Genomic DNA, 14935 nt, shown 5'->3' with positions numbered 1-14935 from the left:
CACGGGCAGCTGGTGATCCAGAACACAGAGGAGGCAAAATATTGAATTGCTGGGAAAAAGCTACAGAAGTTAGGAGTGAACCTTACCCTTGCTCCATCACCATCACGTTTCAGTACCACTGACACAAAGTGACACAGGATTACAGCGAGTGAAGAGAAAGGCGTTTGGACATGGCAGGGTCGGTGCCACTCACTGGGTGTGTTACCTACAGATGTGTAGCCACTGGAGGAAACAAAACTATAAGGAATTGTAAGACTTGCTGGGATAATCTGGATGTGGCTGGGAATGCCCCTGTGCTTCACTCGTGGAAGGGAAGGGTGAGGGTCTCCCGAAGGTGGGGAGGGGGAATGGTGCCTGGAAGCCTAAACCACCGGCCGGGACAGTGTCTGGGCTCGTTTTCTCTCTGGGAATGGTGCTCCCGTGCCGGGACAGGGAAGCGTGAGGCGGGGAGAGGCGGGGAGAGGCGGGTTGCAGGGCGTGCGGACTTCCCGACCGGGAGACAGCGGCCGCCACCCGCTGTGGGACCGGCAGCGGCGGGATCACGTCCCCGCCTCGCCCGCGGCACCGGACCGCGCCGGGGGTGTGCCGGGGGCGGAGCGGGCCGGGCCGGGCCGGGCCGCGGTGGGGGCGGAGCGGCGCGGAGCGCGGACAGCGGCCGCGGGAGGCAGCGCGGCCGCGGGGAGGCATGTCCGTGCCCATGTCCGTGCCCGGCGGCGGGCGGTGAGCGGCCATGCCGCGCAGGGCGGAGAGGTGCCTGCAGATCGCCCCGCACTCCCTGGCCATCGTCCTGGACGCCGCGGCCGGGGGGCGGCCGGGGGGCGGCGGTGCCGGCGGTGCCGGCGGTGCCGGGGCCGGTGCCTGTGCGGGGCCGGCGGCGGAGCTGGGCCGCCACCGCATCGGCTACGAGATCTTCGCGGACTTCAAGCGGGAGAACATGCAGCACTTCTGGGACCGGCGGGCCACGGCGGCGGTGGCCGAGACCTTCTTCCTGGGCTGGATCGACGAGCAGGTGCTGCTGGTGCAGGGCAAGGAGGAACACTTGGAGGTGCTGCGGCAGGGCTGGGCGCGCCGCTCCCTCAAGCCCCCCAGCGGCTTCCACATCAAGTGCCTGGGTAGGTGCCGCCGGGCCGGGGCCGGGCCCGCGGAGCTGCCCCGGGGCACTCGCCGCAGGTGCCCGGCGGGCTCAGGAAGCGGGGGCGGAAAGGGGGGCCCTCCTCGCCGCGGGGTTTTAGCTCCCAAAGTGGATGTGCGCGAAAGGGGCGAGCCGGGAAGGGAGCGGTGGCATTACAGGGATGCGGCTAAGTGGGGTTCTCCGGGAGAGCTGCCCGCCACGGCTGTTGGGTCGGTTGGAGAGGTGCGTCCCGCCGTTCCCTTCAGCGGGCGAGGGTGAAAACATAAACTGGAAGTATTGGAATATACTCCCTGGAGGATGAAATGCCCGCTGGCCTCCTACCGGCCGGCTCTGCCCGCAGCGTGCTCCTGGGGCCGCTTGGCTCGGGAGTTAAAAGTTGGGTTTAGTATTTCCAGGTGTGCTAAAACAATATTTTATTTTATATTCGGCTCTACTTGCTAGATCAAACTTGTGTCAGTCACAGTGTTACTGTGAAGGTGTCTTCCACAGCGAGAAGTAGTAGGAGGAGATGAGTAACATACGGTTTTCAGTGGTGCAAGGCAGGTGACTTTTGGAGCTGTAAACGGCAAGTCTGTTATGCCGTGGTGGGCTGAAGGTTCAAGTTACAGTGTGATTCCCTGAGGGGAATCCCATCAGTGTGCACTGGCCTAGGACAAAGCACACCTCATCCTGAATTTTCTTTAGGAAATGAAAAAATCCTAGCATGGAGAGCACAAATGTTTCAGCACTTATTTTGACATGAAAAACACCAAACAAAGCCAAAAAAGCAACCCAACCCCTCCACCACCCCCAAACCCTAAGGTATAAAGCTGTGGCTATTTGGTGGGTATAGTGGCAAGTTGTGAAGAACAACGGAGCAGAAGTTTTTCTTAGGATTTAAGGCAAATCAACATTCATGACAGCTTGAAACATGCAGCTTCTCTTATAGAGAGAAGGAAAATTGTGAGGATTTGCTCTATTGCTGGCTTAATTACTTGCCGTGGCTGCTGCAGTGATGGTGTCTTTTCCTCATGTACACTTTGTATCATCTATGTCCTATGCAGCATGCACCATGAACAGGTCACAAAGCTAGAGATGCTCTCCCTGTGCTGGGAGTTTCAGACCCTTAGAACAGGATGCTTTCATGCATTTCTTTTTTTAAAAAATTAGTTGAGTAAGGCTCCCGAAAAGAATGGAACATGAATATTCGAGGTTTCCCAGTGTCCTGTTTTTAATCTGGCTTTTGAATGTTTTTAGCTGCCTTCACCCTTTTGAACAAGCAATTCAGAGTCCTATAATTTCTAGTTATTAGCAGTCTTGTCTCTTGCAGAGTTGTCAGACACTTGTCTGTCACTCACTATTTCCCTATCAGACTTACTTGAATGTTACCATTTTTTTCTGTGCTGAGAAGGAGGGTCAAGACAAGTTGCCTTGTTAAAAATGAATGGATGGACCTTTTTTCCTCATAATAGCAAATTCTCCTCTGAACCTCAGATGACAAGACAGTATTGCAGAGCAGGTGTTTAATCCTATTCTGTGATAGAAAAGTTTTTTGTGGTCCACCACTATTTGGAGAAGGTAAGAAATCTCTTAGGCAGTGGTTAGTGCTAGCTGCTCAGCCTACCTCATCTGGGCTTTTTGGCTGCAGTTGGACGGAGGATGAAGAGCTTTTGAATTGGCCTTGTCACCTGACAGAGTGTCAGGGTCAGTGTTTGATTTTTGGGGTGTTCCTGGACCTTGCTTATTGGGTGACATTCCTCAGCCTGCTGCCCAGGAGGGCTGTGGAAAGGTGCATAGTGACCTTGACTTGACTAAAGCCACCCAAGGAATGTAAACAAGTCTTTGTGGCCTATCTTAAAATATGGAAACAAAACTTTTGCTAGAAGTTCACGTTAATAAGTAAGCTCACTGATGTGCAAATAATATGCATTCCTTTGGGGGGTTATCTTTGCTGCAAATTTACAAAAGACTGGAGCCAGTGTTTCATTTGACTTTAAAAATAGCAAATGCCTCTCAGCATTTGATTAAAGGCTATGACAGAAGAGCAGGGACCCGTTGGAGTCTTGCCTGTTGTGTAGCCTTAGCTGTGCTAAATATGATGGGAGGAACTGATTGATTTTTATTTTTTCCATTGTTTTTTTTTCCACTCCCAGACTGATAATTCAGGTCTTGTATCTAAGTAGATTCAACTTGCACTTACTGTAAAGTTAGGTAGCTAAAGAATTGTCAAAATAATGCCCTTGGCCTGTAGGCGTGAGCATCTGCTTAAATGCATGTAATTGTATTTTCAACATAACTAGGTACCTAATGTGTAAATGGCTGTGACTTACTGAGGAACTCTCTCACACTTTATTATCTACTTCGTTTCATTACGGCAGCGAACAACATACAGACAAAAAGCAAAAGCCCCAATGCTTTTCAGCTTTAAAAAAAAAGGTGGTTGGTATCTTAGGCTGATAGGAAAACCTGCCTGCTGGGAGTTGCAGAATAGTAATATTTTACTCCTGTTAATAAATAACTGGTGGGGTCAAGGGGAAAAAGTGGCACAGTGTTTTTGATGAAGGTGACGCTGCTATTTTCTCTTGCTCTGGCCAATCTGGTAGTCCCCATACTGTGGTGGTAATAGGGGTTGCCATGGCTGGGCAATGGGGGAGGGGGTGCATGGGGGACTGACCCAGGGGTTCTTTCTGTGCACCCCAGGGCTGTTGGAATATCTGGACACTGCTGTGATAGGTTGTTGAGTTGGTTCTTGTCTCATTTCTTGGCTGGCTGTCTCTTTGCAGAAAGGTGGGGGCAGATTTCTGCCTCACCTGCGCCTGGAGTCCAGCTGGGATGACCAGCTGCCTGCCCCAAGGTGGTGTGGGGGGAGCATGCCAACCTCCTGCTGCTGTCTAGCATGGGACAAGGGACAGAAAGGTCTCCTCAGCTGCACAACCTCCATGCACAGGTAGCTGAGAGCCTTGGACAACACTTCCCTTCCCCTATATTGTTAAGTATTAACATGACCCAGAAATCACAACTGCAGCCTGACTTTCAAACCTCTGCTGATGTTGCTGGTATTTCTCGTTCATTGTGGTCCAGAGCCTTGGCTCTGATGGGTTGTGATGGCTGTGGAGATAATAACTGGAGGAAAAAGTAGGTGGTGAGGAGGAGGAAATACTAAACCTCTGGTGTGCATAGCATGTTTTCTGCTGCTGGAATTGTAAAATGTAAACCAGGAGAGACTCATTGCTGGATAGTCTTTCCACATTTAAGTTACCCTGGCTTGATAATGAAAAGTTCATGAAAGTATAATCTGTAGTTAACAGGGACTGGACAGTCCTATGGTGCTCAGTGCAGGTGTACCTGAGCCACAAAGTGAATGGATTAAAATTCACATGAGATTCCAGTGTCTGAAGATCTGAATTATAAAATTAGACCTTACAATTTAATACAGCAGGAATATGAAGCACATGAGAAATTTGCTTATAGCACTGACATCTTAGGGCTGAAGGGTATGGGGGATGAAGTGATTCATGTGTGACTTTTAAACTTACTCCTCTGGCAGTTTTCTTAAGCTAAATGGTTACGCCATAAAAGCTTGCTCAGTGACCAGTTTTGCAGTGATCAAAGTTATTTGGATATTAGGAAATTAGGGTGTATCGAGGTTTTTAAGTTGGCTGAAGGAGAAATTTTGGGAAACATAAGCAGTCTTTGAATAAACTAAATCCCCGAACCAGCACTTGCTTAATATGTTGATTTAGGGGGTCAAGGAAGCCTCATGCAAATCTATAGGTCCAGTGATGAAATTCATTGTCTTCGGAAGCTCTCTTGTAACTTTGTAAGGCTTTTGCAACTTAAGTCTTTAATGAGCGTTAGTATTTTAATAAGGTTTCTTTTTTTGACACACCTTCCACTTTTACTCACTAGTATTTGTCATCCTGGAAGCTGATTTCTTTTCTCCCTTTCTGTGCAAGCTCTTCTGTGCAAGGTGCTGTCAGCGCAGGAGGATGTTCCACCTCATTTTCATGTCTTCATCGCCTCTTGTGTTCCCAGATGAGACTTCCTTCTGTATCTCTTGCACTTGATTTCTGTGTCACAGACAATGGACATCTTTGAGAGGTTTTCATACGCTTCGCAGAAGGGCCATGCCCTTTTGTAGAGATTGCTTGAAAAGAAGTGACCAAACTTTATAATAACCCTTTGGCCATGCCCAGAGCAATTTCTCCAATTAGAAGCTGATGTTCAGATGGAGTTTTTAAGAAATGTATGTGCAATAATTAAACTAACTAGCAGGAGTTATAATTCAGCAAAGTCGGCAGGTCCGGGCTGTTGTGCATTGTTCCTGCTTGGCCAGGCGTAGGGGGGAAACTTTTTTTGCCGCGCTGGGAGTTGGAGCTAAGTGCTCCCTTTCTTTTCTCTCCCTTCCATATCCTCTCATGCCACCAAAAAATTAAATTAACACCCCACCAGTTTAGGTTTGGTAATTTTCACAGTAAATTTTTCAGTCATTAGTGGATGATTATGGTGTAGACTGTTGGACATTAAATGTTATTCATCTATAGACATTTATAAAACATAAGTTCCTTTTTTTCCTCCCAATTATCTCCTCTGTATAATGAAAATTTCTTTTCAGTGAGGGAGCATTAGGTTTCATAGTAATAAAACCTCCGATGACTTTACCACACACTCAACTACACCTTTTGTATGCCTTGTGGTATTACCATGGGAACTTAAGTGGATTTAAATGACAATATTTTTCTTCTCCTTCTCTACCACTCCAACCTAGAGCCAGTTATAGATTCACTAAGCACTTTTTATATCTGTGAGGTGGTTATTGCAGCCTGAAAAAAAAAAGGGTAAAATTAAGCTTATGGCTAGGCTGAAGTGCTTATGAATTTACTCCCAACTCTGAGTAAAGAACTTCACTGCTCACAAGTGTTGGGTTGGGCCTTAAATGTAATTTGTAAAAGCAGCTTTCAGAAGCTGGGGAGAGAGAGACAAGAGCTAAATGAGTATGGACTGCATATAAAGTGCCTGATTTCTCGGTATGTGGTTTGTGCTTGTGTTGTGGGAATGAAGTCTTAGAGTCAGAATTGCTTTCTGCTCTTTAAAGAAAATTGTGGATGGCCTGCAAGGCTAGTGCTAGTCATCAAAAACATATTGTGAAAGTAAAAAAACACAAAGGAAGGAAAGATATGGCCTATTGAATTTCATTTTTTCACTCAAAGCAACTTCTCTTGAACAAGCAAAGTCAAATACACAGATCTGTGGTATTCATTGTGCAGCTCAAGGGAAGGATTTATAAGGTTAATAGCCAGCTAGTACTGTCTCCCCACCTCCTTCCTCCCCACAAAGAGCACCATTGTATAGGAAAGCATCTTTTCCGGTGGCAAATAAGTCATCCAGCCTTGCAAGTTAAGTGTATGCTCTGTGTGAAAAGCAATGCTGTAAGGGAACCGTGGTGGCCGAGAGCAGCCCTTGGCCATGGTGCTTTGACAAAGCAAGAGCTCTCTCACTCTCTCCAACTCTTTCTTTGTGCATGAGGGTCTGGTCTTTAATTAAATGCTCCTTGTTCCCTTCCTCAAAAGGGCCCTTGTCTTTGCCAGGGAGCAGCACGGTGGGTGTGCACTGCATGAAGCCCTTGTCAGGTGTTATTCCCAGCTCTTTAATGGGCTGCTGGGCTGCCAGCATCATGTGCCACTAGGCCAGTCACTAAATCACCTTTCTGTCTGTCCCACTCTCCTTTTTTACTTAGTCATTTTTGGATTTAAGGAGACTGAGGTGAATGAGGTGTCCAGAGGCCATGCAATGGATAACCTCCATCCTGCCTGCTCATTTTTACCATTTTGTGGCATGCAAACTTGGTTGTGTTTCCCCTTTTGTCCTGTCTTTGTGATTTGCCAGTAAGGGGCATGTTGTTAAATATTTTACTTATCAAGCTGTAATGATTTTAGTTGACTAAGTGCAGATCCTCTGCGTGTGTTGCCACAGTTTAAAATTCTGCTTTATATGAGTTTTGACTCACAGAATCAAAACTTGGCTTGGGTTGGAAGGGACCTTACCAATAATCTCATTCCAACCCCTGTGCCATGGGCAGGGAACCTTCCACTAGACCAGGTTGCTCAGAGCTCCATCCAACCTGGCTTTAAGTGCTTCCAGGGATGGGGCACCCACAGCTTCTTTTGAGAGCCTGACCCAGCACCTCACTACCCTCACAGTAAAGAATTTTGTCCTGGTATCTACTCTAAACCTACTGTCTTTCAGTTTAAGGCCATTTCCCTTTTCCTATCACTACATGCACTTGTGAAGTCTGTTTCTCAGCTCTCTTGCGTGCCTCCTTTAGGTACTGAAAAGTACTAGAAGGCCTCCCAGAGTCTTCTCATTCTGTCTCCAAAAGAGAGGTGTTCCAGACCCCAAGCCTGGAGAAATGTGCGCAGAGAAAGGCTCTAGGAAGGTCAGCTGTATCTGAAAACACTTCTGTCCCTGGGCTTGACTGGCAGGTTTTTGTTTCAGCTCTTTTGTAAAGGGAATGATAACAAAGTTGGCGCACTCTCCCAGCAATTCTGGTGCTGTTTCCTCGGGCCATGATTTTGGATGGTAAACCTGTCCTCCTTTCTGCAGGCCAGGAGAATCACAGCTTGTCCCCCAACAGGATGTGCCAAAGCATTACCATGTTCTTGTCTGCATTTGAGACATCCTTTTGGAGAGTGTAGCAGAAAAGGTGCAACCCAGACGGACTGGGTGTCCTCCAAAACTCCTGGCATCAAATGCTGCCTCCTAAACAACATCACTCCGTCCCTTGGCTACAGCAAACATGATAGGCAGGCTTCTCTTTTCTTTTAGTAGTCAAGGAAAACCTGAAGTGTTCAAAGAAAATAAAAACTGCAACCAGATGGTGGTTTCCCCTGCAGAAGCTGTGGCTGTGAAATGTGAGGATGGAAGGAACTTCTTAATAGTTTTCTGCAATAACAGAATTTTAACAGGGTTCTGAAAATTCAAGCTGTCTCCAAACTTTTTTCTTTGTTTTAAATACAAAAGCATAAATGTTTTTATTATTTTCTAATGATGTTGACTGCTGGGAATGTTATTGCAGTCTCTGGTTTCTGATATTGAAACTGCTCCCTGGGTGGGCCAAATCTGGAAAGATTTTTAAGGATATTACATTCTTGGAATAAAATCCCTTCACCTAATATGTAAACATGCTTTCTTCTGTCTGCTGTACTTGATCCCTCTATTTATGACCTGGGACTTCACCTGAGAACTGCGATGAGCGGTATCTGAATGTAAAGAATGTACAAACACATATATTTTGATGAAACAAAGCGTTTTCATGTTGATATTTGAGCAGATCTTCATGCCTCCTTTTTTAATTGGGCTCCTGTTCTGAGCCACAATAGCAATTGAGCCCACGTTCAAAGGTCAATAACTACCCAGGGAATCTGAATAGTTGAATTTTTTTTCTGTAGCAGAAAAGCAATAGTGTAACATTACCATCGGCACTTATTAAGCTCTTTTAGGTTTTCTTATGAAAGCAAGTTACTATTCTGTGCACTAAATTAATGCACGGAGTAATGGCTTCTGTAGCGTATTTTCTGGAGCTGGATATACTTCTAATCCATCTAACATGAGACTTTGTTGTTGTTCTTCCACATGAGGACAGGATGGGATACCAAAACAGCAGAAGTTGGAGTAAAACACAGCAGCCTTTTATCTTAACCTTGAATTCCACTATCAGATAATTAATAAAGAGACATGCAGGTGTATCAAAGATTGCTCTTTTAGAAGTGCAAACCAATTCACTTAAACTCTGGGAAACAACTCCAAATTTGGTTCTTTACAAAATCTATATGCTGTGACTGTGGAAAATGCTTCTACCCGAAGAGCTTGGTTTGGGTATATTCCAGAAGCTTTAGTTTTAAAGCAATTTTTGCTAACTGTTAGTGCTTCAGAGGGGACATGTGCTGGCTCATGCATGTCTTCAGAGGAGGACGAGAATGCTGAAGGACCCACAGCTGGCCCCAGTATGGGGAATCCCACTGAGACAGCACAATGGGCTCTTGGATGGTGACCCAATGGCTTTCACAATAACATGGCCTAAAACACAGTGGCCTGCAGGACTGGGCTGGCCATGTGGCAAGCTGATTCCTCCTTCTGGTGTCAGCAGAAGGGGAATAAAGGTATGTGCTGGGGCTGGTCTGTGGCTGAGCAAGTGTCTCCGTTCCTGCACTGGGAGCAGGGCAGTTGCATTTCCATGTCCATCGTCATCAGTGACTGCAGCTCCAGTAACTCCTGCTTATCTGCTGCCTTGCAGTTGCATATTTGCATGTGCTGCAATGTCTTCTCTCACTGGGTGTACAGAGGCTTCTGGGAAGGAGCAGAACTGCAAGGACTGTGTTTTCACTGGAGCTGTAAAACTTGCAATGTATTATTAGCATTAGAACAAGCTGGGTGCTGTGTATTTGAGATTTGGCAGCAGAGTCTTAGGTATTATTGAGGGCTATAAAATGAGTATTTCTTTTTTAAAAATGGAAACTTTTTTTGTTCCTTAAAAAAGCCCTATTGCGAATCTAGCAAAACTTTTAGCTAAAGAAGAAAAATTAATGTTAACTTTTTCAGATTATAGTTGTATTTTCCACTTTAATGATAATATCCGTGGATATCTTTCTATATGAAAAGAATGTGGAAGAAATAGATTTCTGGATGCAGCAGCCTTTCTCCAGGTCATTGGGAGAAAGACTTAATGGCCTAATAAATATATCACGTCTATTTACCTTGTGTTAACAGTATCCTTGGGTGCATGAGGTTACAGAGTCCTGCTTCTGTGCCAATTGCAAAACAGTTTATTATTTATGTCCCTTTACAAAGAGATCAACTTGATATAAATAGGGTTTATCATTGCCTGTAAATTTATTGTGTTTGAATTCTAATGAAGTAACTGAAGTCCTGTAAGCTCCATGTGATGCTGCAGTGAACTTCTGTATGTTTGGTGGGGCTTTTTTGTAGTTTTGGGAGTGGGGTTTTGGTTTTTTGAGGGAGTTGGTTTTTTGTTTCTGTTTTTTTAATTGCTTTTCTTTTAGGGGAGGTGTTTTACTCTAAGTATTAATGATGCGTTTTTTGGGTATTAGTAGTCCTCAGCCTGCCCTTGAGTCTTCCAGCCACTCTTCAGCATGTGTGGAACTGGACCATGCCCTTGACTCCCACTCCAGCAGACCATCATTAAATGTTTGCTCTCCTGCTTGTGCATACTGCAGGGCTACTGCCCAAACATGTTCTCTTTTCACTGACAGATGAAATAACCTGGCATTAAGAGAAAGCTGAGTATTTTCTTTGGGTTTCCCTGAAGGGCCTCTTTTGTCTCCACCATCTCCACTCAGGGAAACCTGTACATATTGCTAAATCTGAGGCTGCTGTTGAGATGCTCTGGCTTGAGAAGTCAGGAGTAGGTCAGCACCCATGTGAAGATTTCCATCCAGTTGGTGTGCCGGCTGCTCCTGGCAAGGCTTTGCAAGTAGCCCTGTCCAGGGGGGTGGTCTAGCCTGATGTGGGCAATCTTGAGCAGAGGGTGAAACATCCACAGCACTGGGAAGGAGAGTAGAGGAAGGAGGTCCTGGTGGACTGCCCCTTACTCAGTGTTTATATGGCTCAAAGGAGGAGAAAATTATGGACAGCTGGATGAACCTGAAGAGATGTTTACAAGTGCCTGATATTACCTGAGTGGCCCTGGTCCTGTTGTGGGAAGTCAGCAACTCACATGGGCTATAGGGATGTCTTAGTTAGTCACATGTTTACAAGGTGGTTTAACCAGGTGAAAACCAGGATTTTAAGGTCTATTTTAAAGCAAATACAGTATCTCACATTGTAGACATTGTTAGCAGAAGGGGTTATTAAAAATAACTAAAAGGGAGAAGGAATTTTCTCACTTTCTTTGTTTCTCAAAGAAATGTTGTGTGCTTAAGCATTCCCTGCTGGAAGTTTAGGGCAATTTTCAGCTGGAATTGCTTCATATAGACATATGTGTGAGAGTGTATATAGTGTTTTAAGTGCTGTATGAACAGAGGTTTTCCATTACTTTGAGTGGTCTTGATTCAACAATGTACAGATACCCACATGTGCTTTTACGTTAAGTCTAGTGGGAGGACTCACATTTTTGAATATAGGCATGTCATATATTCTTGTATTTGCCTGGCTGTTTTTAAGAGATTTGCCAGGGCAATCTCTTCCTGGTTAATTGCAGTGTGGGTCATCTGTGTCTAAACCAGGAGTCCTTTGAGAGTTAAGCTTGGGAATCCAAGATTAGTATTCTTTTCATTTTTATTTTGGTGTGTACAGTACGCTGAGAAATAAATAGCAGAAGACCTTACCCAACTTTTGTAGGTGCCGTCAGGAAAAGTATGAAGAGGAAGTATTAATTAATACTTTGTCAATAGAGATAAAGTCATGAAAAGTAGGCAACTTGACCTACAATCATTCTGATTTCTTTCCTTGGATAGGAATTAGTGGGTATCATCTTGTCATTTTTTATTTATGGCTAAATAAAGGCTTGTAGCCCTTAGTTTATAGATTTCTTACTAATTTGTAGCCCTTAGTTTATAGATTTCTTACTAATTCAGGTTCTTTGGTTTTGTTTCCAAGGTATTTTTTTTTATTGTTAATTTGTCTTTGCAAGAGGTGTACATATAGAGCTCCTCAGTGAAGCTGATGCCAAATAGCTGTTGGAAGGTCTGTAGGGACTTGCTTCTCGGCTGCCTTTCAAGTGTGGTATGGCTGTAAAATGTTTTCATGTCAGAATCATGACATCTATCATTGTTCTGCTTTTCTCTGTCAATAACTAGTCTCATTCGGTGACATATTTGTTTTTAAAGGGGGAAAGCAGATTTATCTGTGTGCCAGCACATGAGTCTTTTCAATTTTTCTGCTCAGATAATCACTGGACTTCAGGTTTCAGTGGTTACTTAAATTAATCCCAGTGTTGTGTTCCCAGTCTCTTCAGTGTTTGCGTTGAGAAAAAGGCCAAAACATATCCTGTCTATTGGGAACCACTAGAAACCAATCATCTGGTGAGATGGAAGAAAAGCGAGCTACAGTCTTCAGTGCTGATTTTTGTGATGAGTGACTGGGGTAAAAAGGAACAGAACATTTGACAGAACATTTCCCACTAGTTAGAACAATATTTAACAACTGGGATATGCTATTTCAATTTTTCCTTTCTTTTTATGCTGGGAACACTTTTGCTTGTTGGCTTGCACACCCATTTCCAGTTCCTGAGGACTTGGGTGATTTATGCTGCCTCCTGTCCCTGTGAGTAACAATCCACTAGTGTGATGATCCTTACCTTTCTTTAGTTTGCAGATTGCTGAGTTTCCACTGAAAATAAAGCAAATGTAAGTGGTGCTTTTTGCTTTTATCTTTTTATGGACCATTTGGAAAAGGGTTGACAGATCACTTGGGGACCTGCAAACCCCAAGTTGAAAACCCCTGACCTCGCCAACCCCAGCATTTTACACCTGAATGTGCAGGTACCTACACAGCTGAAGCTTGTGCTCCCCTACCAGTATGCTGCGGACTTACCAAACTTTCCCTTGAAATAATTCACAATTTATTATTTATGACAGCTACCCTGAGCCTCAGCGTTTGCTCTGCAACTTTTCCTCTTCTCCTCTTTTCTTCAAGGACACCTGTGGTGGTAACTTTTGATGGTTGGCACTTTGATGGCTGCAGGCTGGAAAGCTTGTTCCAAACATTGTTCCTTGCCTTGTGTTTGAGAGCACAAGTGTTTTGGAGCCGAGAACTTGGTGGCTTTGTCACACTGATGTGCTGGGCACTGCAGTGCTGAGCTGGGGCTGAAGTCCTTAGGTGCTCTGACAGTGCTAAACCTTATATAATAATACACACATATGAGGTTACTTGTGAACGAGAGGTAATCTGTAAATAGGCAGACAGGCAAAGAATTCTTGCTCAAAATGTGCCGGGATCTGCTTTACCTGTTTTCTAACCACTTGGGCAATAGTAATTACTTTTTGTGGCAGTCCTCAGCCTGCTTCATGAATGAGTTGAGTGCATAAATTTTTTGAAGGTTTTAGTAGAGCTGTTGTGAGTTTGCAATCACAGATACTTAGATATGTGTTTGGCTTGAATCTGGAGCCATAAATGCATAATAGCTCATAAATGGCTATCCTTACTTTATTTGCTCTGGTTGTTAACTAAGAAAATGAGAGCAGGGCCCAATGGGTCAATAGGTGTAGACGAGACATGTCCTACTGTCCCAGTCTGTGGTCTTGCACTCTTGGTATATGACATGTAAACACTACCTGTGATTGCACAGAAGGGAAATGGAGCCTCTCATGGTTTATATAGTGTTTCTTTCAATCGACTGCAAAATAGTGATTCTTGTGTGACGGTACCTGTATCTTTTAGAAATGTATATGGCTTCTCACAGGCTTGTTCTTTCCTAATTGTGGTAAGAAAAGATGAAATTTGCCCCTGAAGGCAACTCTGCATCTTCTACTGAAGCATGTTTGTCAGTACAGTCCTTTTCAAGTTTGTCAGTAGGTTCTTCTCTCTGTGGCAACGCCCAGAAGTACATCTGTGGAAGTGACCTACTCTTGTCCTGGAAAAGCAGAGGTGGAGAGGAAAGTGGTATGTGGTGGGGTATCTTTCTTTTCCCTTCCTGAAACCACAGGTCTCAGTGCTTCTGCAAGATGACTAAGCTTTCTTTCAGCCTTGGGCTCGATTTTTCCTGCATGTGTTTTAGCTGAACATAAATGTATCTGAGCTAGTTTTGAAGTAGCCAGCTCAGGTATGGTTTGCATTCTTCAACTCCAGCAATAATTGTGGTTTTCAGCAGTGTCTAACTCCCCTTGCCACTCAGGGAGCCTGTGATGAGCTGCTGCAGTAAGAGACTTGAGTTCCTAGATTAAAGGCAGCTCGGGTTTATCCAGACCGCAGCGCTGGGATACTGTAACTCTCCTTTACAAACTGAGCTATTGCAGTGAATTCCTCAGGGCTTTTTGCTTCCTGCCTTTTGAATTTCTTTTTCTGTGAACTTAGCAAGTGTGGCTTTTACCTTTATCCATGACTGACCTTTTCTTAATGCTATCTCTCTGCTTAAAAGCTCATGCCAGCATGTAAGCTCTTGTCATTTTCTCCAGCAATGGCTTTGTGCCAGGATCACACCAGTCTGGTAAAGAGCCCCTAACAGTCTGTCCCATCTCAGCTTACCTACCTCACTGCTTACAGCATCATCGTTCTTCTGTTGGCTCTGCTCTACCTGCTTCTACAAAATCTGCCTTCTTCGAAGACATCTTGTCTCTCCTGATGGCTTCAGAAATTTCACTGGCTGAATTTGGTGCTAGCTGGGGCTGAGCCTTCAAAAGCTGGCTCTTGGAATGGATATGGTGATACTATGCTTTGAAGTCAGACCACATGTTTTGTAAAGGGCATGTTTTTGATCCTTAAAACCATGATATGGTTAAGGCAAGGCGAGATGCTGAACAGTGTGGGAAAAATGGGGTTGAGAAGCTGACTGCTGGGAAGTACTAGGATAGATATGGGAAGTGCTTAAGTCGATCTGTGCCAGTGCTGTCCCTAACTGGCCTTTTTCTTTCTGTTTACACTTCTTTGAAGAAGGTACAGGTCCATTTTCAGATGTTTGACTGCAGAACTATAGTCCCTCCTTATACTTAGCAGGAACTGAACTTCCTTCTGTATCTGTACTGCCACAGTGATTTGAGCTGGTGTGGGTCCTCACCAAGGAGGTCACACAGCCTTTGCTTTGACACAGGAGCCCACAATGAGCCATCACAAAGGCAAAAACCTAACCTGGAGTAAGGAGAGAGGAAAAGA

The 14935-nt window shown here is 44.8% G+C and overlaps 1 protein-coding gene across 1 annotated transcript in view; it reads left to right on the top strand.

Annotated features, from left to right (window-relative positions):
* Positions 1-656: 656 nt before the first annotated feature.
* STOX2 (storkhead box 2) overlaps positions 657-14935 on the top strand; it is a 144358-nt gene continuing 130079 nt past the window's right edge. Inside the window, exon 1 of the mRNA XM_032108031.1 lies at positions 657-1112. Within this exon, the coding sequence (XP_031963922.1) occupies positions 731-1112 (382 nt within the window). The 5' untranslated portion in view covers positions 657-730. The remainder of the gene's footprint in view (positions 1113-14935) is intronic.

Source organism: Corvus moneduloides, chromosome 5 (assembly GCF_009650955.1).
Source record: "Corvus moneduloides isolate bCorMon1 chromosome 5, bCorMon1.pri, whole genome shotgun sequence".
Taxonomy (NCBI): Eukaryota; Metazoa; Chordata; class Aves; order Passeriformes; family Corvidae; genus Corvus; species Corvus moneduloides.
The sequence above is the reverse complement of the archived record's forward strand: the minus strand, read 5'-3'. Positions and strand labels throughout refer to the sequence as shown.